The 26,279-nt window shown below is 45.3% G+C and overlaps 1 protein-coding gene across 4 annotated transcripts in view; it reads right to left on the reverse strand.

Moving 5' to 3' along the window:
- Window positions 1-25,186, reverse strand: part of RANBP9 (RAN binding protein 9) — a 61,099-nt gene extending 35,913 nt beyond the window's left edge. For 2 of the 4 annotated variants that reach the window (XM_075921183.1, XM_075921180.1), the window contains exons 1-2: window positions 24,419-25,186; window positions 13,503-13,614 (exon numbers count right to left, since the gene is read on the reverse strand). In XM_075921183.1, the coding sequence (XP_075777298.1) occupies window positions 13,503-13,614; window positions 24,419-24,839 (533 nt within the window). In that variant the 5' untranslated portion in view covers window positions 24,840-25,186. The remainder of the gene's footprint in view (window positions 1-13,502; window positions 13,615-24,418) is intronic. The other 2 variants (XM_075921181.1, XM_075921182.1) reach the window with 1 other exon arrangement.
- Window positions 25,187-26,279: the final 1,093 nt, after the last annotated feature.

Genomic DNA, 26,279 nt, shown 5'->3' on the forward strand with positions numbered 1-26,279 from the left:
CACAAAGAAAAATCAGCTATGTGGCAAGCACAGTTAAAACATGGTTTGTTTTATTAAAACTAATTGAATCTACCAGTAAAAAGGTCCAGCTATTGGGGAAAAGCTTAACTACTCCCTCAGTATGACTATTTAGATTACTGAGTGTAAAATTTCAAAGGCTTTTGCATTGCGTCACTTGCAACGATGTTAAAGAAATCTCAAGTGCCTTACAGTACTGTAGTCTACTGTCTCTCTTCATTGATGCCTGATTGTTAAGCGGTCAAAAAAGTAAAATCCATCTTTACAACATACTTTAAAATTCTGAGAAAATGAATGCAAGAACTCTATTGCCAAGACAACCCATGACTCAACATAATGAACTGTTTTGTGTTTCCTTCCCTACAAATTTCTTCAAAATAAGCAGGAGGCCTAGTCATTCATTTAACCCAAACTGAACGCAGATTTCTTTTCACAAGAAATTTCCTATGAAGCCATTTTTGAAAATAGGTCTAACATTTCAGAGTAGTTAATTTACGCACAGTTCTCAACTAGTATTGGAGGAAAATGTAATAATTACTTCTTTGATTCCATAACATTTCTCCTAAGAAGATTTTAATACATTGATTCAGTCTTTAGTGATTTCTTCCGTCTTTCTAAGATCAGTCACACATTTTTTTCCAGTGGATGTTCTCTGCAAGAACATAAGCATGCCAGCTGAACAGTACTCAGGAAAAAAATGCATGCAAATATGATCCCTGCTAAACAGACAGTATTTGTGACCTGTGTATTTTACTCCAGTACACAGGGACTAGTCTCATATGGCTGGACTTTATTAGAAGGGGGACAATTTAAATTCTCAAAAAACAGAGATCAAAACCCAGAATTATATAACTCTCTTTAATTAGGATTCAAGTTAATTTTTTCACTCCTTTTTAAAAAGTAATTTGGGAATATAACAGCTCTATTTCTTTAATTTTTCATTATTCCAAATCAAATTATACATAAATGCAATCTTCAAAGAATCGCTTTTACCTTTGTAAGATACCATTCTCTTCCTTACCTCAAAATAACCAAATTAGGTACACTCAGTGGGAAACTGAAATTTAAATACAGTCTAAAGATAAAAGAATGAACAGCAACAGTTTGCTCCTTTTTCACAGAACCATCATCTTGGATTTTAGATTTTAGGTTATGATGGCAATAACAAGTCAATATACTAACTTCAGACTTCTCAAACACCTGATTCTGCTCTTCTTCCAAATACGCTGGAAGAATACGCCAAATAATACTGTTGCAAGTTCAAATGATAAGTGTAAAAAAAAAAAAATCTCGTACACTATGAAAACAAAAGCCTATTTCCAAAAAAACTGACAGGTCTGATGTTTGAAATACATCAATCCACCATTTGAAAATTCTACACAAAAATCCCTGGACTGAGATACTATGGTAAATAAAAAAATAAATGAAAAACACAGGATTTAAATTTCTCATATTATGTATAATAGACATCTGATCAAGACAGAAATATTTGAGAAGCAAACATATATGTCCAATGATAAAGAGTGCTGGTTTGAGATCCCAGAGTTTGTATATAAAGATATGAGAAACTGAAGGAAAGGTCCTTCTTTAAAGGCTACAAATTAAAATAGTACAGATTTCAGACTGCATTAATGCATGTGAAAATTCAAATTTGTGTTTTCATAGTATTTGCTAGTTTAAACTAGTAGCTCCTTTTTTTCCCCACTGCCATATCCACTTCACCATGGACATGATGTATATTTCAGTGCTTTGCCAAAACCAAAGGTTACTGATTAGAATCATTGTTACAGAGGAGCTGTGATTGACAGTTGCCTGAACCCTTACTTATACTGGGAATATGGAACAGCTTCACTGATGTCCAGTATGGCACAGTTTACTCTGATGCAGTATGATTTTTCATCAATGCAGTTTAACCCTTTTCAAAAATGGAATAAAGCAGCAATAATATAAATCAAGTTCACACTAGGAATTTGCACCAATTGCATGTTGGGCTACAGCAACATTATAAACAAATTACAGTGAAACCTTTGTTATCCGGCACTCTGTTAACCAGAAAACTTTGTTAACTGGCATTGCTCCCAGCCACAATACTGTCACATCTTCAGGTGCACAGGCCTGGCTTGGTTTACCATGATTGGCTTAATTTTTTTATTCAAGTAGTACTAATCATCTTTAAATCAAAATAGAAATGTGAGACCAACTGTCTCACTACAAAACTACCAATATTAAAAACTTGAGTTTTACTATCATTGTCCATTGGTTTTTCCTAGGTTGATGGGACCCTCCGATAACAGGAACGCCCTAATCCCCAAGCTTGCCGGATAACACAGGTTTTACTGTATTGTACTTCAAAGTCAAGCTTACAAAAAGAGAAAGGTTTCCTTATACTTGTTTTTTGTTTACCTATCCTTTGGATAACTTATTTTCAAGTCTTTGTTTCATCCTCTTTTAAATTCCTGAAGTCTTATCCTGCTCATAGTTCAGTAATTATATATTTAACTCTAGATACTGAGAGGGATGTGCACTGTAGTAGCCATCCTCGGTCACATCATGTTCTTACTTCAGTTGAGCGTAGAAAGATAAATGGTTAATTGGTAAACCGGGTAAGCGGGAGGCTTATCAGTTCCAGTTAACTACAGTAAACTTCCAATAATCTGGCACCTTTAGGACCCAGGCTGTGCTGGATTATCAAATATGCCGGACTAGCGGAAGGGGGCTACGAGGGGCCTGGGGTAGAGTGGGGGGATGTGCCCCTCCGCGCTGTGGGACCAACCCGGCAGCACCCCAGCTGCTCTGCCCCAGACTTCCTCAAGTCAGCCGCTGCTGAAACTGACCAGCGGCTGACTCCGGGAAGCCCAGGGCAGAGCAGCTCCAATTGTCCGCAGCACTTCCGGGTTCCAGATGGTGCCGGGCCATCAGGAGTGCCGGACCATTGGATGCCAGATCACTGGAGTTTTACTGTAGTAGGGGCTGGAGCAACTCCCCACATGCTCCAGCCCCATGGGGCCCACCGCAGGCATGAGCTTCTCCAGCCAGCTGGCCAGAGCAGGCCCTGTCCATGGTGGGTTCAACCATGACAGGTTCCCCGCAGAGGGAAATAAGATGTAATTTCCCGAGTGGGAGCGTGGTTGACCACTAGTGCACTACTTGCATACCTTAGAGCAGACTTGCCATTACTTTGCAGCAGATTTGTCATTGCTTGAAGTCTTTAGGATGAGACTAGGCTGCTTTTTAAAAGAAAATTTAATCCAGATTCTTGGGAGGGAATTCTAGAGCCTGGGGAGGACAGGACATGTGCTGCCTGGCCCTAGTGATCCCCCTCTGGTTTTGGCATCTGTAAATATTACTTCGTCCTTCCACCCTTCCCCAATCAGCCCCTTCCCTCATGAGCCCAGGGTAGAACAGAATTGCCTGTATTGCCCTCAAGATGTTCTTAACACTTGCTGCTCTACATAAAGAGAATGACACAAAATCTCATGCTTCAGGGCTTCAACTAGCTGCTTGAAAAGTTCAAGGAGGATTTTCCTCCTCCCACCAAGATGTATTCCTGGGGAGGAGGGGGGAAGGAAGGGTATGGTTTTGCCTTCCAATTAAGCATCAGGGACCACAACTGGAGATAGGACACAAGACAAGGTGGATCACTGTTCTAGGGTATAGAAAATCCTCTTTACAGATGCTAAGCTTGTGTTATGCTCACATGCTAAGGGTCACAGTGATTCACTGGGGCTATGAAGGAATTTACCCCCCCCCCCAAGTCAGATTGGCTGGGAACTTGGGGGGAGGGGGACAGAGGAGAGGGAGGTTTCTCTTTCCTTTGCAACAAGGTGTGATCCATCAGCTAGGATCATGTGGGCATCTTCAACCTAATTAATTCCCTGATATTACAGGGACCATACTGGAGCAATTTCTCATATTCTCTACTTCTGGCACACAGTAAAGTCTCCTAGGAATTTAAGACACTTTGGTCTAATGTCTTTGGGTTTCTTACAGAGGTACCCAAGTGATGTCTAGTAGCATGGGATACAAGGTTAGACTATAACAGTGGTTCTCAACCAGTAATATAAGTGTGCCAGAGGATACACTGAGGTCTTCCAGGGGTATATCAACTCATTTAGATATTTGCCTAGTTTTACATCAGGCTACATAAGAAGCATTAGCAAAGTCAGTACAGATTAAAACTTCATATGTCACTTGTTTAACCTGCTCCATGTACTATACAATGAAATGTAAGTACAATATTTATATTCCAATGTCTTTTATTTTTATATGGTAGAAGTGAGAAAGTCAGTACTTTTTCTGTAACTGTATTTTTATGTCTGATTGTGTTTTTAAGTGAGGAGTAACATGGTGAGTATGCAAGATAATTCAGATTCCTGAAAGAGGAACAGTAGTTGGAGAAGGTAGAGAGCCACTGGACTAGAAGATCTAATGATCCCTTCTGGCCTTAAAAGCTATAAAACTATAAAATGCAGTATTCATTTCCCCCGCCCCCATGAAGTCAATTAGCATTTTACGTGTATAAGAATAGCAGGATTAGCCATTTGTGGATATTAAGATAATTTAACTCTGTGTATAAAAGTAGCATTATAAAATGTTAGATAAAAAATTATCCCAGGAGAGCCTGAGAAGGCAGTAGCATCAAGATGCACCTGGCTAGGAAGATAGGAACCACATCACAGGATTTTGCAGAGAACTGAAGTAGAGGATAGATAAACTAGGTACTATAAAAGCTCTGTAACTGCAAGACAGGGAGGATCATAGCCACCAGTCTCAACAGGAAATATAGGGTAGTGGTGGTTTGTGACTCCCTTCTGAGAGAGTTGGAGACACCCATCTGTTGGTCTTGCATGGTATCCTGAGAGGTGTGCTACCTACCAAGCTCCTGTATTCAAGAAAGGATTGCTGAAGATCATCCAGCACTGACTACCCCCTTTGCTACCCATCCATGTGGATGCCAATGATACTGCAAGATTAGAATTGACTACGGGGCTTTGGGAATAAGGTGAAAGAGTTGGAGGTGCAGGTCATGTTCTCTCTGATAATTCTGATCAAGGGTAAGGGCCCAGGCAGAGAGAGATGAATCCTGGAGGTGAATGCATGACTACATAATGGTGTTGCAAGGAGGACTTTGGCTTCTTTGAGCATGGGATGCTGTTCTGGGAAGAAGGATTACTGAGTGGAAACAGGATCCACCTAGGCTATGTCTAGACTGCAAGCCTCTTTCGAAAGAAGCTCTTTCGAAAGATACTTTCGAAAGAGCCTCTTTCGAAAGAGCGCGTCTAGACTGCACGCGGAATTTCGAAAAAGCAAGCCGCTTTTTCGAAAGAAAGCACCCAGTGAGTCTGGATGCTCTCTTTCTAAAAAGCCTGTTTGCTGTCAAGTACGCCTTCTTTCGAAAGAGCACTTTCGAAAGAAGGCGTTCTTCCTCGTGGAATTAGGTTTACCACAGTCGAAAGAAAAGCCGCATTCTTTCGATTTAATTTCGAAAGAACGCGGCTGCAGTCTAGACGCAGGTGAAGTTTTTTCGAAAAAAGGCTACTTTTTTCGAAAAAACCCCTGAGTCTGGACACAGCCCTACTGAAGAAGGGAAAGAGTATTTTTGGATACAGACTAGCTACTGTAAGGAGGAGGACTTTAAAGTAGGTTTGACAGGAGCAGGAGACAAAAGCCCATAAGCAGTGTAAAAAACATGGAGACCCAGGAGATGAAGGATCAAACTCTGAGGGGAAACATAGGCCACTATGGCAGGAATAAGGGACAATGTAAAATGGAAATCAAATCAATAGCTGAGATGTCTATATACAAGAATTATTAGGAATAAAGAGAAAGAACTAGAAATCAGTGAACAAGCACAATATGACGCAAGTGGTATCACAGATGGAGATACATAACTGGAATGTTGGTATATAAGGGTACAACTCACCCAGAAAGGACAGTCAGAGGAAAAAAAGGAAAGAGTTATTGCATTGTATATCAAAGATTTATACACTTGGACTGAATTTGAGATGGAAATAGATTTACCGAAAGTCTCTGAGTAAGGATAAAATGTAAAAAAGGGTGATGTCAAAGTTGAAGTCTATTATACGCTACCTAAGCAGGAAGAGATGGACAAGGCTTTCTTTAAACTAACAAAATCATCAGCATAGGACTTGGTACTGGGGGACTTCAACTACCCAGATATCTGTTGGGAAAATAAAACTGCAGGGCACAGATTATCCAACAAGCTCTTAGAATGCACTGGAGACAAGTTTTTATTTCAGAAGGTGAAACAACTAGGGTAGAATCTGTGGCAGTTTTGATTTTGACAAATAGGAGCATGATAAGAATCAGAGTGAAAGTGAACTTGAAAGGATAAGAGCACTGATTCTAAATAATTGTAGAGGGAAAAATAGCAAAATAAAGACAATGGATTTCAAGAAAGCAGACTTTAGAAACTCAGAGTTGGTCGGTAATATCCCACAGGAAGCAAGTCGAAGGGGAAAAACAGTCCAAGAGTTAGCTGTATTTCAAGGACACAATGATACAAGAGCAAACTATCCCAATGTGCAGGAAAGATAGGAAGTATGGAAAGAGACAACCTTTTTGGTGAAAACTTAAAAAGGTTCTGCCATTTTTATATTTTCTGGTATGGTCTTTCTTCCATCACTGGGACTCTGTCCTAGGCCTCTCTCATGCTTCTAATGTATTTGTACAATAATTTCTTCTTATCCTTTGTGTGTCTAACTAGTTTAATCTTGTTTTGTGCTTTGGCCTAATTTTGTTCCTTTGTCCTTGTGTTTATCTATATTTATCCTTTGTAATCTGACCTAGTTTCCACTTTTTGTAGAACTCTTTTTTGAGCACCTCCTGGTTCAGCCAGGGCTGTCTCCTGCCACACATACTTCCTATCTTTCCAGTGCATTGTGACTAGATTGTTTGGTGATTGTACATCGAATATACCAAATGCCAGTGAAAATGAGGTAGGACCTGAGGCTAATAATATAGAAAGAGTTACAGGCAGTCCCCGGGTTACGTACAAGATAGGGACAGTATCATAGAATCATAGAATCATAGAATAATAGGACTGGAAGGGACCTCAAGAGGTCATCGAGTCCAGCCCCCCACCCTCAAGGCAGGACCAAGCTCCACCTACACCATCCCTGACAGATGTCTATCTAACCTGTTCTTAAACATCTCCAGAGAGGGAGATTCCACCACCTCCCTTGGCAATTTATTCCAATATTTGATCACCCTGACAGTTAGGAATTTTTTCCTAATGTCCAATCTAAACCTCCCCTGCTGCACTTTAAGCCCATTACTCCTTGTCCTGTCCTCAGAAACCAAGAGGAACAAATTTTCTCCTTCCTCCTTGTGACACCCTTTTAGATATTTGAAAACCGCTATCATGTCCCCCCTTAATCTTCTTTTTTCCAAACTAAACAAGCCCAGTTCATGAAGCCTGGCTTCATAGGTCATGTTCTCTAGACCTTTAATCATTCTTGTCGCTCTTCTCTGTACCCTTTCCAATTTCTCCACATCTTTCTTGAAATGTGGCGCCCAGAACTGGACACAGTACTCCAGCTGAGGCCTAACTAGTGCAGAGTAGAGCGGCAGAATGACTTCACGAGTTTTGCTTACAACACACCTGTTGATACAACCTAGAATCATATTTGTTTTTTTTGCAACAGCATCACACTGTTGACTCATATTCAACTTGTGGTCCACTATGACCCCTAGATCCCTTTCTGCCATGCTCCTTCCTAGACAGTCGCTTCCCATCTTGTATGTATGGAACTGATTGTTCCTTCCTAAGTGGAGCACTTTGCATTTCTCTTTATTAAACCTCATCCTGTTTACCTCTGACCATCTCTCTAACTTGCTAAGGTCATTTTGAATTATGTCCCTATCCTCCAAAGAAGTCGCAACCCCACCCAGTTTGGTATCATCTGTAGGTTTGTTCTTAAGTTGAATCTGTATGTAAGTCAGAACTGGCGTCCAGATTCAGCCGCTGCTGAAACTGACCGCCAGTTCTAACTTACATACAGAATCAACTTAAGAACCCCAGGCGTCCCCAAGTCAGCTGCTGCTGAAACTGATCAGCAGCTGATTCCAGGAAGCCCAGGGCAGAGCAACTCTGCCTCGGGCTTCCTGTAGTCAGCGCTGGTCAGTTTCAGCAGAAGCTGACTTGGGGACACCTGGGGCAGAGCAGCTGGGGTGCTGCCGGTTTGGTCCAGTAGCGCCCAGAGCGGCGCTGCGGGACCAACTGGCAGCTCCCCAGCTGCTCTGCCACATGCGTCTGGGGAAAAGCCTAGTCTGCTGTGGGGGGGGGGGGGGGGGGGGGGGGCGGAGGCGTACTAGCTGCGCCCCCACCCCCACCCCAGCAGACCAGGAAGACGCGGGCGGCAGACCGAGACGCACCGCGGTCCCGCCACCTGGGTCCTCCGCGGCTTTGCTCCCAGTCTCCCTTGTCTGCCAGGGAGACGGGGAGCAAAGCCTCTGAGGACGCCAGCAGCAGGACAGCCGCGGGGCGTCTGGGCTGTCCCGCTGCCGGCTTCCCTGAGGCTTTGCAAAGCCGCAGAGGGGCTCGGGCAGCGAGGCTTCCCTCCGCGGCTTTGCCGGCTTCCCTCCGTGGCTTTGCAAAGCCTCGGGGAAGCCAGCAGCGGAGCAGCCCAGGCTCGCCTGGGCTGCCTCGCTGCCCGACCCCCCTCCCCCCCGGGCTTTGCTCCATGTCTTCCTGGTCTGCAGACCAGGGAGACGCGGAGAAAGCCCCGGAGTACATGGGCGGCAGGACCGCGAGGTCCCGCAGTCCGTGTCCTCCGGGGGAGCCCCGTTCGTAACTGCGGATCCGACATAAGTCGGATCCGCGTAAGTCAGGGACTGCCTGTACTCACTTTGTGCAGTAATGATGGTTCTTTGAGCAATAGATAAGTTGTGAACAAATCTATTATTGGCACCTCCTATTGATAGAATATGCTATGGAGTACTGCTGGATTCATTTCCCACTCATGGTGGTGTGAGAATGTGTGACTAAGACTGTCTGCCGTTGTGTTCTGCACCACCATAGGTAGGCTGCTAATATTCAAACTCTATACTGAATGCACCAGTTCTATAGCTTTAGTGCTACTGTACAGAGGAAGGATGATCTGGAGCCCACTTGACACGTTACATAGTACATGCACACTATGTCACGAGCAAAAGCATTGCCAACTGCTCTGAGTTTGAGGAGGCTCATGTGGAGAGCCCTCTCCTGGGGCAAACCACTTGTCTTGAGTCATGAGGTTGTAGAGATATGCTTCCCAACCTGAGGGATGCATCCAAAGTGAGAAGTAATGTCAGGGGTGTGAGAACATGACCCCTTTGCAAATATTTGCTGGGGCTTTCCACCAATCCAGGGGAGTGTTGGATCCTAAAGGGTATGAAGAGAGATTTGTCTAACCTATCTTTGTTTGGACTATAAACCAATCTGAACCATGTCTGTAGACACTATGTATAATCTGGCATGAGCTATTGCAAACGTGCCAGCCAGCATGTACCTCAGCTCCTGAGGCAATGCCTGGCTGATGTCCATGGGCTGGCTTGAACTGCCTTTGTGAGCATGAACAGATTGTGAAATTTGTGATGTGGGAGGAGTGTTCTCGCTTGCAAGGAATTGAGATCGTCCCCTATAAACTCTAAATACTGTACCAGAGTTAAAGTTGTCTTTTGGATATTGATTTGTAGCTCTAGTTTAGTGAGCATTTCCATAGACCCATTGCCGGTCCCATAGAGCATCATCGAAGGAGCGGGCCATACGAAGACAGTTGTCCAATATGGATAAATCATGATCTCCAGTATGCATAGGTGAGCTTACTAGAGAGAGAATGACTTTGGAAAATACTCTGTAAGCCAATGAAAGGCTGAAATGAAGTATTCTGTACTAGTAATGGCCCTCACCTGGGGTAAACTGGAGGAATCAGCAGTGGGAAAGTAGAATCAACATTAAAATAGGCATCCTGGAAGTTAAAGACAGAGAAACAATGTTCCTGTTCCAGAGATGGAATAATTGCTGCTAGTGTGACCATCTTGAATTTGAGCCTTCACAAATGTGTTCAGTGCTCTGAGATCCACTATGAGTCTCCAGCCATCCTGTTTCTTGGGGATCAGGAAATATTAACACGTTTTAAGATTAGAAACAATCAACTTGTGCATTGTTTATTTGTATTGCAGCGGCATCTATGAGCTCCTTGACCATCATGAATTACAATACAATTTCACTGTGTGAGGTATATATGAGACAGAAGAGCTTATAATCTTAACACTGTTGCCTTCCTTCTTCCTTACCCTTTCCTTCTACTGTTTGTTACAGTCACTTGTTGCCTTGTGTCTTAAGCTATGTTGGTAGACTTTAGGGGGCAGGTTTCCTTCCAGCTACCTAGCTACTGCCTCTTGAGGGCATGCATTTACTATGGCAATAGGAAAAATCCTCATTTTTGCTATAGCTAGCATTGATATCAGAGTGCCATAATTGAAGCCACCCAGAATAGCTATTTCATTGCAGACGTATCCTGACACACACACTTGGAAAAACAAACCAAGCTAGCTCAACTGTCAGAGGGATTTAAGTAAGCCACAGAAGCCATCACATTAAGAATATCCAAAAAAGTTATTTTACAGAGTTCTAAGCTTCCAAAAGAAAACTTTAGGGCACCCTTGTATGCAGCCATCTTCTCAAATTTATCCATTCCAAAACCACACTCATCTCTCTCTCTCTCTTCCACCTCCATTATCTCCACTGGCTACTATTATCTTTTCTGTCTCCCAGGCCTGCAACCACAGTGTAATTTGAATTATAAATCACTTTTACCCCATCCCACTCCATATTAGAGATCTAAAATCCCATTTCATTGGCTAACTGGTTAAACATATTATTTAACCAATTGAAGGAGGAGAAAGCTGGGGACCCCAGCCCAGATGTATGGACTCCCTGCTCAGGACTGAGCTGGAGCTGCCCCCCAGCTCCCACCACTGTAGGCACCACCATGGCCCAGTTAGAGCAGCCCCTCCTTGTGGGGGGTACCCAGCCCATCACAGACAAGCGGGGAGCTGCACCAGCCCCCACCAATTAACATTAACCTGTGAGCCTCAGCAATTAAACCTTCACATCCCTATCCCATATTCAGTCTTTATTACTTCTTCCACATTAACTATCAAAATCTACTCTTTCCTTACTATTCTCACTACCAATTTTTTTCATGGACATGTCATACATAATACTTTAAATACTCACAACTCATCTGTCCAAAAGAACATTTTGGTAAACAACTTCTTCTGACCTTCAACTCCTCCTACCATTCTTCAGCTAGCTTCCTGTCTCTTGCTCTATATTCTGTTCAGAAGCTGTCCTCTCTCTATGTCCCTACCTAGTGAAATTTGACATCTTTAATCAAGGTCTGTAGAAAGACCTGACCTGGATGGGCTGCTACATTCAATACGCTAATGAAATCAAAAGTTAAGTATCAGGCACTTACAGCCCACTATTAGCCTCATTTAGCATGGACACGCTAACTGACAAGATTCTCTCCCCTCCCACCACTTCCCCTCACCATCCCCCCCAACCTTTTTGGTATTTATTTGTAATTCTGGACCCCTTGCTCCATTCACCTGAAGAAGTGGGTTGTGCCCACAAAAGCTCATGATACCATCTACATTTTTTGTTAGTCTCTAAGGTGCTGCAGGACCATTAGTTTTTTTTTTTTTTTTTCCAGTTACAGACTAGCACAGCTTACCCATCAGAGACTTTAGAACACAGTTACTCATTACCTCAAAAAGGCAGGGAGGAATTGCTGGTGCCTTAAAAAGATGGTCAAGTGATGGGACAAAGTGAAATCAATTGTATTTGACACCTTAACTGAAGCTGCATAAACTTGGTAAGAGAAAAGAGCTGTCAAAAAAATCCAGGCAAAGGGCACTTCAAAGTCAATCACATGACTATACAACTTCTATAACAACAAAACACCAATATTACTTGGGCCTTTAGGTGCTATCACAATATAGTTGCTAAACCACATTGGGGAATAGTGATTACTTGCCTTTTGTTAGGGAAACACCACAAAGTGTTATAATAGGCAGTTCCCACAAGTGAAAAAAAAAAATACTACAGGTTTTGAAACTCCCTTCCCCACCAAAAAACGAAAGAAATATTCTCCATATAGTAGAGGCATATTTGTCAATCCATTTTTTTTATGTATACTTAGGAATTTTCCCAGCAAGCCGTTCGTTACCTGCCTTACTTTGCTATGTCTTGTCACAATATGCCTTTTTATTAAGGCAACCTAAAAATTGTGGAGATACAAGACAGAGCTATGACAACTTTCACAATCCAAAGACTCTGGAAACTAGCAGCCATACTTCCTCAACTGTTTGAGACCCTATGTTTTTCCCCATAGAGTCACAGCTTAATTACTGATCATCTATTCAGCACATTTTAACAATTGAAATGTTTTCAACAACAGTTCAATGGCAAGTAGTTTAATATACACAAATGTCATTTACTTTTTAAAATGAACACAGTACTTGAAAAAGGTACTGGATTGACAGTTCACTGACAACAAACTTCTCTATGTAGCCACACAATGCACAGTATTTGTTGGCAGCTGTGCAAGGCCTTTAATATTAGCTTGACAACCTGCTTTCATAACATTGTGAAAGGACTACACTAGTGGTAGGCAGGCTGGGCTGTGTTCTGTGTGTGTGGCCCATGAGATACTTTGTTTACTGTTGCCGACCCAAAGGTAGCCAGATTCCACTGGTTTCCATCAGCATAGTTTTTTCCGTACTGGTATTACCAAAGTGACATGCACAAAGCAAGAGCACGTGACGTGAGGGGCATGCTTATTGCACACAACATTGACTGGAAGAGCAAAATGCTCCCTCTGCATCCTATCGAAGTGCTGCTATGGTTCAATCAGCACATCTTGCATTCTAGGTATGCAAACGCAGTTATCAAAACTATCCTTTCCTGGGAGACTCTCTTGGTTATAACAATCTTGCAGCCCACTGAGATTAAGGCAGGCCACTCATGCAGCCCACTCACTAGCCTAGGTTGCTCCACCTAAAAGTGCAGGCTCAGTGTTTGTGGCCATTCAATCTCTAACTCCTCTGCCAAAACTGCCCACAAGGATGTTAATTGTGACATTTTTAATAACCAGGAAACTTAGCTATTGGGATATGAACTAAGACCACTAATTCATCTGACACAGCCTGCCAAATGGTAATTTCTGGTCACCGACAAATAAGATTAGCTTTAAAATGGTGAGAGGTGAAAAGCTCATTGTATGCATGGTTACTCATCTCCTGAACCATCTAGCAGTTATAAAGTATTTGTAACTGAATAACGTGTTTTGATTTTTAAGTAGTCAGACTGATTACATGAAAGCTGGTATGGAAATGTACAAATATGTAAAGTGCAACTCTTCCAGAAAGGCAGAAAAATAATATAAAACCAAGTAAGTACATTTAATGCTTACCCATCTCTTCCTTTACTGACAATTTTAACTTCAAAATAGTATATTCCACAGGCTGCAGGTATAGGATGCGTGGCTCGAACTGAAGCAGCATCCTTTGGAGTTTTGCCATGACCTGCAAAACAAAGTCATATTAAAATACATTTGGGATTTTAAATTAGTAAACTCGAGAAGTGCAAGCTTAACAGTGTATAAGTCAGTCACTCAAAGTAGGGCTTACTCTGAGTAGTCAATTTACTTAAACTTATAAAAAAATTCTAATCTTACTCTCATTATGTGTGTATGGAACGTCGTATGAAGCTGTGTATGGATGAATGTGTTCTAGAACAGCAGTTCTTAATTGCTGGTCCACAGACTGGTGGCGGGCCGCGAACTGCTGTCTGCTGGACTGCGACATGCTACCTGAGCACAAGGGCAGGTCTCGCACTAGGATCCAGTAGCAGCTGGCAGGGGCTCTGGGAACTTGTTGCTTACCAGAAACCCAGCAGCAGTAGCAGGAGCTAGGGGACGCAATTGATGGCTCAGGCCCAGCAGCAGGGACCAACTTGCACCCTCTGCTTGAGGACTCGGGGGCCAAGCTCCAGGCTGGATCCCCAAGCCCCAGGGTGAGGTGGGGTGGCGCTGGTGGGCTTATAGCCTGAGCTGCAGCCAGGAGGGGGAATCTCCTGCAGGACCGGTCCCACTGCTCCCCAGGAATCTCTTCCCATGCAGTGCCCTCAGCCCGCCCAGCCAGCCCCTGCCCCTGCCCCTGCCCCAGGACAGGCAGTGCTTCGGGGGCAGGTGAGACCCCCTCCTTCCCTGGGACCAGGGCTCCAGGCCTCCTGGAGTAAAGGGGAGAGGGTTTGGCCCCAGGCTGCTCACAGCAGAGAAGGCCCAGGGAAGCTGCCATCAGCTCCCAATGTGTGCGGACTGGGAGGGGAGCTAGCTGTAGCAGGGAGGGAATCAGAAGGGGGCTGAAGAGGGGACAGGGCACGTAAGGGGGGGGGGCACGCGCTGAAGAGTAATAGGGTGTGGCAGGGACAGAAGGGGGATGCAGCAGGTGCTGAAGGGAGGTTGGTGGATTAAGGGGAGACTTATGGGCTGGATGGGAGTAGGGGTGTAATAGAGGGAAACTTTTGGGGGGTGGGGCACGAAAGTGAAGGCAAGGGGAGGCAGGGAGGGAGTCTCTGGGAACAAGAGCAGCCTGTCTGGGAAAGGGCGACACATAGGGTCAGGGTTGTACAGGAGATGGGGGGGAAGATACAATGGCAGCTTCCACATGCCATCGGGCATGGGGGCGAGAGGGGAGCAGAGATGAATAGTGGTAGCACTTGTGGGCACTAGCTGCTAGGACCCTGAAAAAATTTCTAAAGTTGCTAAATAGGGTGCCCCTCCCTCTGCAGGCACAACTTGCACCTTGGGGAGGGGACTGCAAGAGGGGAATTCTTTCTGTGATTTTTTTTTAGTGAAGATAACTGCAAATTCTGATCTGTTAGGGACTAGTAGCATTTTATTTGCATGTTCATTAATTTTGCTGGTCGCCAAAAGTTTGTGAATGGGTTTGCTGGTCCGCAGTATAAAAAAGGTTGGGAACCACTATTCTAGAATATGCTCTTCACTGATCACTTGTATAAACATGTCAACAAGTGTAGTCAGTGTTTGGTGCTTAAAAACAGTTTTGCAGTTATTTGAACACAAATAATTATAAAACAAGATTTATTCTGTTTCCAGTAAAATGCACACACATGATGTGACAACAGTCCACAAAATAAATCTTGAAAACATTGCATGTATGGCTTCTCAGTTGCCCAGCATTTACTGATTTTTATAAACTAAAATATGATACAATTGAATTTAATCTACTTCTCAGTATACTTAGATTTCTTTAAACAATTTCAAGATATTTAGTTTCTGCTGTCTACAATACAACTGTCAGTTACTTTATAACATGCACAGTAGGGGTCTTATTTCCATGTTCTGAATTTTTTTTATTTCAACAGTGCATTAACCACAATGTCTACACATAAGTACAAATAAGTAAACAGAAGCCCTGCCCTTTTAGTTACAAAACAGCAAATGCTCTATCAATCTGCTACTGCAAAAAGTCCTAGTCTCTGCGTTTTTGGCCTTGGCCAACTGTTTTCATTGTCTAGTTGGTTGCGTACTATCATTAGAATGTGTAATTAATCTCTCTTTTTTCTAAAATTGTTTTAATCATTAAACATTATTTTTAACTGAAGTTCATATCATAACCTTTTATTTACTTTCTGCAGTCAAGTCATGTTCCTGCCAGGTACTCAAATTACAAGACTGAATGCACTTATTGTATTTCTCAAGACTGGTAATTTATAATTACCCTAGGCTGATTCAATCACAGTAATAAGCAAATCCATGGCTCTAGAAGTTCCAGAATAAATTTTTGGTTTGTTCTTAAGTGCCAGTAGTTCACTGTTTAGATACTATAAATTACATTGCCAATCTTGACTATACAGAAGTCCTTGGGCCTATTAAGTAGCCAAACCTTAAAGGGGCCTCTCTGAATCTTGTGAGTAGATAGTCCTATTTAAAGGAGATACCATTAAATTAGAAACACTTGTGTTGAAAAAAAAATCTAACCTGTTTGACAATAAAACCTAAAATAACTAACACTGACTAGAGAAAAAGTATTTTCTCAAGTATGCTTTGCAAACGTGACAGTGAACTCTGTAGTTACTTTAACTCATGTGTGGGCAAAAGAGCCTCCCCAGGCCAGATCCGGCCCGCCAAGCAGGTTGATCTCACCCATGGAGGCCCTGCCACTCTTCTGCCCCCAGACTGATTAGGGCCTAGGAGCAGGGGGGAAGAGCATGAAGTTTCCTCCACCCTACAAGGAGCGCCTAAGCACCAAGCACTCCTGACAGGGCGGGAGGAGACTTTGCGCACTCCCCCATCCCCAAGCCCTGATTTGCCGGAGGGCAGAAGCGGGAGAGTGCAAAGTCTCCTCCCACCTCCAGGGGCATGGGCGCCTAGGAGGAGCCTCTGTGGTAGAGGGGTAAAGGGCAAAGACTTCATGTGCACCCCCACCCCCACAACAATCATGGTCTGTGGGTGAGGAAACAGTGAAGAATGACCCCACCCACTTCTGGTGCAGCCTGGGGCCACTTCAAAAATTTCTGAAGTGGCCCCCAGTAAAAAATTATTGCCCACCAGTGCTTTAGCTGCATCCACTGAATGTTCAAGTCAGTTTCTGCTATTTATGTGGCCTTTCATATAACAGAAAAAAAGCAGCATAAAACCTAATAAAATGCAATTGTAAAGCCACTAATACTGCCAGGAGTACTCTGGATAAAGTTAACACTCCTACGTACTTCGAAGTCATTTTAAAAATGGACTACATTTCAAGTATCTGAACCTTTAAACATTCCCTTATTAATCCTATGTAAGTGCTGAATTTTAAATACACTATTTTTTGTCTTAGATTACCTGTGATTATCACTATTGACAGTGAATTCCACTGCACATTTATCTGAGTATCTCAAACATTACAAAGAGCACCTATAAATTATCGCAACACTTTTCTCCACATTATCTAGATTTTAGAATTGTATTTACACGAGCTGTATTTAAAGAGAGTAAGGTCATGTATTCCTTTGTCCAGATGGGTACTCCTATTGACTTACATAGGACTACTCTTCTCAGTGGCTGTGAACATAAGAATGGCCATATTGGGTCAGACCAAAGATCCATCTTGCCCAGTATCCTGTCTGCCGACAGTGGCCAATACCAGATGCCCCAGAGCCATGATCCTCCGATACCTGCTGAGGTGCAGGTAAACATAGTGACAGTGGCCTGCCAAAGACTAACTCTGTGGGCTGCATTTTTTTTTTTATTGCCCACCCCTGTTCCAATCCATTTGTAGATAGATTGTGGTACTCCAAACAGTCTTATTTTTAAGGAGATTCCTTTTTTGTACTTATGATGTGACAGACATAAGAAACCTAGGTGAAATATTACTGATGTTCATAGGGAAAAAATGCATCTCTCTCAACTTAGAATTTCAAATAATAAACAAAGTTACAGAATTAAGAAACAGAATTTCTAAAATATATAACTAAGTGACTGACTCAGAAGTTCTTGGAAGAAATTATGCTGGTTCTGATAGGGGATGCGAGGACAGCTAAATGCTCCTCCCCACACACAAAGCCTGGTCATTTTTATGAGGTGAGGTCATCTGAAGAAGTGGGTTGTGCCCATGAAAGCTCATACCACCATCTACATGTTTGCTACCAGACCATTTGTTGTTTTTTAAATTTATCCTGTACAGACTAACTCGGCTACCCCCTGAAGCATTTTTATGAGAGTAAGGCAGCATTTCTCAAACTGTGGGCCGCGACCCCCAAGGGGGTCGCAAGCAACTTCGGGGGGGGGAGAGGGTCACAGCTGGATTCAGTTTTTCCACTTGAGACCCCTCTCCCCCGGGCCGAGAAGAGCAGCGGGGTGGCAGAAGGCAGCTGCCGGTAAGCCGCGCAGCCTGGCCGGGGCTGCGGGAATCCAGGGGCGCGGCTCAGCTGCAGGAGGAGGAAAGGCAGCGGGAGAGTGAGGCTGGCGCAGGAGCTGATGTGCGAGGGGCCAGCCAGGGCACACTTGCCGTGCGACCGAACGCTTCCCCAGCTGGGAGAGGGCGGGGTTCCTCAGGCAGTGGGGTGGGGGATTGGGTCAGGACAGAGGATCAGGAGAAAAATAAGGGCACGTGGGAGTCAGAGGAGACACAGGAGTGGAGTGAAGGATGGAGAGGAGAGGAGAGGAGACGAGAGGAGAGGAGAGGAGAGACCAAAGGGATGCGGAGCGGAAAAGAGGCACAGAGGAGAAAGACAAGGGAAGGAGCCTGCAGGGAGGAAGGAGTTGAGGACCGCAAATGCCTTGAAGGAACCCCAGGAGGGCAAGGAGTCTGGTGAGAAGGGGTGAGGAAACGACTCAGGGCAGTGAGGGTGGGGTGGGGTCACACAAATTCATTTAGCATTTTAGGGGGTCGCGGTATCACAAAGTTCGAGAACCCCTGGGGTAAGGAATAATATTGTATAATTTTGGTAATGATCCTTAATTTCTGTTTGCCACAATAAAGGCCTCTTTTCAACATCTAAGTACCATCAGACTGTAGAGTCCTTCCTCTTGCACTTGGACCTGGTAACTAATGCCACTTTTTGTGACAGATTTTGTTAATTCACGTACTCTATTAGTAAGCTTACAAACAACAACGATCCAGCAAATGCTATTCATGCAGAATGAAGCAGGACAATTGTCAAAGTTGGAAGACTACAGTCTGTCTACCTGAAGCTCTGTATTGACTATCTGTTGGTACACAGGAAAATTACAAAACCTCAAATTTCATCAGAAATATGGATTTCCTTTCTCTCAAACTAGAGAAAACAAAAGCCTCAAATGTGACAATCTGGTAGTATGTTTAAATTAAGTGATCTGAAAAAATAAACAGAGGACTGACTACAAACTAAAAAGTGCTTTTTCACACGGTTATGAAAAAATAATTATTTTATGATTTTAAGATACCGCACACTACTACCTGGATGGACAAAATGTAGTCTGCAAATGACACACTAACCTCTATACTTCTCTCATTCAGCTCTTTGGATGGCAGGAGTTTCTTACCTTTACTCACTTTTCTTCTCTTACCTTCATCTCCAATATGTCACAAAGAAAACCTCCCATCAGAGAAGCAAGTTCACTCAGGACATTAAGTAGGACAGGAAGCAAAGAGCGAGAAACAAACAGGAGGAAGTGAAAAAGAAGAGGGAAGATGCTTGAGGGGGAAAAATGAAGTTCCCAAAACAGTGCCAGTCACAGATAAATGCCTCCAGACAAGAAAATTCTGTTTCCCATCAGAATGTTGCAGGGGCAACAGGGGAAGTTTTAAAAAAAATGTATTTAAGGTACAAAAACCAAGAGAGGAAGAAGGAAGTCTTTTGTTGATCTTCCATGTTTCTCAACTTCATCTATTTGTCAAGTGGACTGATCAAGGATCCCAAAATCTTTCCCAACCCTAATATGCAAAGCAAGATCTTTACAATAAACAAACCACAATCTCTTGATCCTACCCCATTGCTTAGATAGCTAAAAGTGTATTGCCTATGCCCCAACACCTGACAATATTAGAGAGCCTGAACCTCGTCTTTAATTGGAGACCTATCTGAAATTGTTTTGCAATAGGTGACATCCTATACCAGGGGTCAGCAACCTTACCAAAGTGGCATGCCAAGATTTAACCCTCCTGACCTTGGCCGTGCTGCTCTCCTGGGGAGAAGGGGTTTTCGCCACTGAACACCCCATGGGTCAATGCAAATCCTTCTGCAGCCTTCCAGTTGTTAATGGAAACTCACTGTTAATTACATAATTACACCTGAGCCATTTTGCTAGTGCTGCAGCTGGGGAGAATGGTTTAATTTAAATTATTAAACAGATTAAGTGTTTTAATTTTCATGTTAGTTTATCAAACTTAATTTTAAATAAAGTAAAATATGTCCAACACAAAAGGTTTCAATGTTTTCTTTATTTATGCCAGGGATAGGGAACCTGTTTTGGGTTGGGGGGTCATTGAGGGTTGGAGGGTTTTGGATGAGGTTTTTTTTTTGCTTCTCACTGATGTGGCCCCCAACTGAGACACCTCACTCTTCTGGCACTACATCCTCCCCCCCCCCCCCCCATGAGGTGAGCGCAAGGGACAGGGAGGATTAAGGTTCAGGGCTTCCTATAGGCCAGATTTACTTTTCTGGGGCTCTGAAAGTGGATTTTATGAACCTCCTTGGGCTCTGAGGTGGGAACAAAAACGAGGGGTCCAATGTGTGGGACAGGGCTGTCAGTGAGTGGGACAGGGATGCAGGACGGAGTGACAAGAGCAGCATCTAGAAAGGAGTTTGGCAACAGGACAGGGTGTGGGGTGGCGGTAAGAGAGAGAGTTTGGGGTAATAACACAGAAAAGGTGAGAATGCAGCTAAATAGCTACTTGGGGAAGGAGGCAAAAAAGTGGGGAGTAAAGAAAAGTAAAATTGTATCTCCCCCTTACATCTTCCCTCTGCTCCAGCCTCACTCCTCTTCGCCCCATAATCCCCCCGCATCCTCCTTCACCCCCTCCAGCCCCCACATCCCTGTGTTTCCCAATGCACTCACCAGCAGGGTAACAGCAGCACTGGGGCAAGAAGAAGTGGGGAGGGGGGGGGGGAAGAGTCCCTTCCCTGCCCAGCTCTTGCATGCAAGCTGCAGCTCTGGGGCTGGCTCCGGCAGAGCCCAGAGCTGGCTCCAGCCTGGCCAGGCACAGAGGGGCATTGAGTAAGGAGCTCCCTGCCTCTGCACACAGCCTGTGCCCCATGTGTGACCGGCTGCACAGCCCCAGCTCTGAGGAGCAGGCCCAACCCCTCCCCCACCTGAAGCAAGAAGCCTATAGCCAGGAAGGGAGCGGGTTAACCCCTTACCTCCCGGGAGCTGCACACCCAGGCTGATCAGGGGCAGCCCCAAGGATGCATGCACACCTCTCTCCACCCCAACCCTCCCCCAGCAGGAAGTCAGAGCTAGTGCTCCAGCCTGCAGCTGCGCAATTGAGGCTGGAGCCTCAGCACGAGTGCCCAGCTGCACAGGGGAAGGGGCAGGGCTGAGCTCCCACCGTGTGCCACGGGAAATTGGCTCATGTGCCATTTGTGGCATGCGTGCTGGGGCTTGCCAACCTGTGTTCTATACAATGAAAGAACACATCTGATACCATCTTCTATTCATCGTCAAGTCCTTTTCTGTTTTATTTTTGTTTTGTCTTGCTCCTCTTTATCTTTAAATAATTTTGTTTCTTTGTGCTCATTTATTTTCTTTTAGTTCTCCCATTACGGATAGATACATAGAAGTGGAGGTGTTTGTTGTTAACTTTGCCAGAAGCAAGTTTGGGTTGCCAGGCTGCTGCGTGTATAAAAGCTACTCAAATGCCTGTCTACAGGCTGGTCCATGCTTACAATCGCACAGCTGTACCAATGTAAATTCTAGTATAGACTAGGCCAAAATTAAAAGGTGACAATGGAAAAGGGAGAGAAAAACAGGCAGTTTTCAAGGAGCCATTCACTGCTTTAACCATGTACATGCTGAAACTCTCTAAACGGTTGAACAGGATCACAGCTGTTCAAAGACCAAAGAGTCCCAATGGAGGGTTAGCACCTGGGAGCCCTGCAGGCTGGCAGGGTACAGGAACCCAGCACGTGGCAGTGGTAGAATCGTTCAACAAATATCTAGATTGACTGAAATCCTTATATTAACAGGAGACGGGGAAGATTTCTTGATGTACAGCTTGTTCTGGAATCATATCTTGTATTGTAGAGAAAATGTTTGTGGCTGCATAGAAGTATATTTTAACAATTTGCTAAAATGGAACAGACTCTGCTAATCAGAGAACCTGGCCTGTCAACAGAGAACAATGAAGGCAGCGGGGCTGCCAGGCTAGGGGCCAGGAGCCCAACTCGTGGCAGTGGCGCTGCCTGCTAGGGCAGAGGGGGCCAGTGGCTGGAGAAAAAGTCATCCGGGAGGCCGATGGTTGGACAACGGCTGGGGGGAGCTCGTGGCAGGAGAGCCAGCAATTACCTCCCCTGGTCCAACAAAATCCCTTATCCGGACCAATCAAGTCCCAAGGGTGCTGGACTAGGGAGTCCAACCTGTAGGACATTTTCTGGAAGGAGAAGTTGCTATAGGCTATGTGTTTTACAGTTACTCCTCACCCCACTCTATTTCTGTTCCACATTCTCCTGGACTGGTCTGGTGATCCCTACTGGGATCATTCTTCACCTCTGAATCAGGTACGGTTAACAGTAATTAGTCAATGTACATTTATGACAATTGTCTCCACAGTTCCCAAGTGCCCAGTGGTCACCATGCAACCATTATATAAATATAAAATCCTATTTAAAATGTTAACCAGTTAAAACCGGGGGGCAAGGCCACCACACTACAGCAGTGGTCAGGGGCTGATCCCGCCTGACTGTGCAGGGCCTGCCACATCACCGGGCTGCTCCAGCGAGGACACCCATTGGTTAACAAGTTATCCTGGTAAGCATGCTTGTAAGGCAAAACTTACTGGGTAACCGATTAACCAGCTACCCCTTTATATCTTTGGTAACTATCGATATTTCAAACACACATGATTACATTCTGAAAAGGATGAGGAACAGAAAAAGAAAAACAATATTTTCACATTAAAAAAGGCCGGAAAGATTCTATATCTACCTGTTTGTTATATACTGTGTGTTTTTAAATAATAGTTTACAAAGATACAATAGGAAGACCAGCCATCCATAAAGCCCCACCCTGGCCAAGTGTAAGAGAATCCTCATTGCAGCCAGATCCCAGTACATACAAAATACTCCTAAAATATTTAAAGTCATACAAAGCCAAACAAAAGCCAGAAACTTCAAAGATAAAAAACACAATGTTAATTTTAACTAACTCTTGTTGTCTTCCAAATAAAATACAAAGAAGAGCCTACAATAAGGCTTATCAAATTTGAATGTACTGACTTTCATAAGTTTGCCTCAAACTTTGTGTTACTTAAAATGAATATTTTGTTTTTAACAATAGATTAGTGTCTGCCTGTGGTAGATTTTACAGAATACACCTCACCTTTCATGGCAGTCATGAATGTTGTATGTTTTGTGTGCCATTTTCCTCCCATTTGAATCAACCATAACATGTTTTTCAAGACTTCACTTGAATTTCAGGGTTATTCTCCTTCCCCTCTATACTCATTTTGACTGCAATCTGACCTCCCTTTATTGCCAATCAGAAACTGTTTTGAATCTGAAGCACTTTTACATAGGATTTGGGCCTGGAATGACAGAATTTTTTTTCCAAGTCAGGGTAAACTCAAGTTACTAGCTTTTATAATATTTTTCACAACTATCACCAGTTAAAGTACCTTATTGTCATCTCTGGTAGATTTACATGAGTGTATATGATTTGGATATCTTTTCTTCTGAAATAAAAGCCTTACAATATTGTAAGTTGATCTCTGAGAAACCTGAGCACAGAGTATGAGATTAGGTCACTCCTACATTTTAAATTAATTTTGAACATTTCCTAAAGCATGCTCTACATTACATATAGTATTTACCCAGGGACTATTATTAGGGGCTACTTTAAATTATATTATTTCATACACGTTTCATTTTCTACAGACCAAGAAGTATTTTCTCGGTGGCTTCCCCTCCCTGCCATTTCCGTGTTTGGTAGTTTTACATGTACTGATCTTATAACTCCCTATAGCCCTTGTTCTCACTTCTAAATAAAAAAGCATATTTTTTGTAGACAGACACATGACACCATGCTGATCCTACTTTATTCTCCTGCTTGCCCTCAAACTCTCATTTGATAGCAGAATTGACAAGCTGAGGAAGGCTACTAATTTATAGCCCATCAGCCCAAAATCCAGAGTGGGAAAGGAGACAAGATCTGGTGAGCTTTCCCATAGGCTTATACTTCGGGGTAAGAGAAAAAAGAGGAATCCGGATCATCACGCCCATCATGTAAACTGTTTAGGAGATTCCACAAAGATATTTCCCGATATGTCTCTCCCTCCCCCCCAACACACACACCGGATCAGGCTGCTGCCCTTTCCAAGAGAGATTTCCAGGTGAAAAGGGGACCCACTAGGGGACTAGCCTCATGGAGAAGGGGCACTGAGGTGAGAAGCCAGGCGCGCAGGGGGCTGGGCAAGAGGTCCCTGGTGGCCTGCATGTAAACATGCCCCCCTCCCTCCAGAATGTGCGCGTCGATACACAGAGCCGTGGCCGGGCTCCCCGCTCCATGGAGGAAGGCCCTGGGTCCAGGAGCGGGGGTTCCCTCCCCCGTGGGGCCGAGCCCTGGGGCCACGCGGGAGGGGGCGCCCCCCTCGGTGGGCCGGGCCCGTGTCCGGGCCGGGCGCTCACCTTTGTAGTGCACCCGCAGGTTGTTCTGCGAGAGGCCGATGTAGCTGAATTTGTCCTTCGGGCTCCAGGAGCGGGGCAGCGGCGTTTCCTGCTCGTCCACGGCCGGGTAGAGCCGCTTCAGCCGCCGCTTCAGCTCCTTCTCCTGCTCGTTGAGGGCCGGGTCGCCGTGCGGGAAGGCGGCCGGGGCGCTGCTCCCCGCGGGCAGGCCCATGGCGGGCAGGGGCCCAGCGACGGGCGGAGGCGGGGGAGGCGGCGGCGCCGCGGTAGCCGGTGGCGGGGGAGGCGGCGGGTGGAGCAGCAGCGCGGCCGCCGGGGCCGGGACCGGGACCGGAGCGGGGCCGGCGCCAGCGGCGGGGGCGGCGATCCCCGGGGCCTGGGGAGCCGCCGTCAACGGAAGCTGCTGCTGCTGCTGCCCGGACATCCCGGCCTCTGCCAGCTACTACGGCGGCGCGCGGCGGGTCTCCGGGGCGGGCGCGGCGGGCAGGCCCGGGCACTGCGGAGCGAAGCGGTGGGGGGAGGGGGGGCTAGACGGGCAGCCCGGAACCACCGCAGGCGGCGGTTACAGACCCAGGGCGAGGGGGGCCGCGCGCGCGCGCTGGGGAAGGAGGGGGGGGGGGGGTCTCGAGCTCGGGCCGCGGCGCTGGACTGGCTGAAGGAGGCTCAGAGCGCGAGACGCCGCGGCTGGTCCCCAGGCCGGCGCCAGACACTGCCGCGGCGCTGGAGCGTCCTCCCGGATCAGCTGAGCGGCTCCCCGCGGCGGCGCGAGGAGGAGCAAGGGGCGGGGCTTCCGCCAGTCGCAGGGCGCGAGGGCGGCGGCACGCGAGCAGGCGTGAAGGGAGCTGGGCGCTGCTCCGCGGTGGGGCTCGTCCGTTTTCCCGGGCCCTCTGGCCTTGGCCCGGAGGACTGAGCAGGGTCCCAGGCGAAGGGGTACTGTCTGCAGCCAGGGGCGGCTAGTGCTTGCGGTGCAGGGCGATCGCCCATGGCAGCATCCCATCTACTAATTACAATTTTAGTAGGGCCATGGGGGGCGGTGCACCTCCGGAGTGCTACCATGGGTCACCTGTGTCTGCACTCACACCCATGTCAGTGCCAGCAAACAGGAGGTATCTCCTGGCCCACTCACACCTAAATCAAAAGGGTGGGGATGAAGAAATCTCTGCAGACCTGGCTGGTGGTGCCCTCTTGGAGGGAGCTGCCCTGCTGTACCTGTGGTAGCCAGCACCCTTCACATGCAGTAAATACAATCACACTTGCCTCAGGTGTTGATGCGCAATAATCTTCTTTTATAGACTGGGTTTATTGCTTTTAGGCAAAGAGCCTTGTGCTCAGGGGCGGCCCTAAATTAGCTGCCAGCAGCTGGTGCCCTAGGCAAACCATGCAATCAGCACCCCCCATCTCCAAACCCCTCAATGATATTCTGCCACCATTTGGTGCCCCATTGAACTTGGTGACCTAGGTGACCGCCTAGTTCGCCTATATGGATGGACCGCCCCTGCTTGTGCTTTGCAAAGGATAAACAGTTCTGTGGAGGGAGCTGGGCATCTGTTGTTTAACATATTTGATCTTAAAGGAATGATACCTCTTAGATTAATTTTTTCCTGACAATCTATAGAGTTTACAAGGAACATCTGAAGAAGTGGGTTATGCTCATGAAAGCTTATGATAATATGTATATTTTTTTTGGTTAGGCTCTAAGGTGCTACAGGACCATTGTTTTTTTAGTTTCAGTCTAATACAGCTACTCAGAGATCTGTGCTTACTTTACGTGCAGTGGGACTGGAACAGTTTTTATAGTGAGGTTGCTGAGAGAACTATACTGTACATCCTGTATATAATGGAAACCACTTCAAATCAGCCGCGC

Source organism: Pelodiscus sinensis, chromosome 2 (assembly GCF_049634645.1).
Source record: "Pelodiscus sinensis isolate JC-2024 chromosome 2, ASM4963464v1, whole genome shotgun sequence".
NCBI classification, from domain to species: Eukaryota; Metazoa; Chordata; order Testudines; family Trionychidae; genus Pelodiscus; species Pelodiscus sinensis.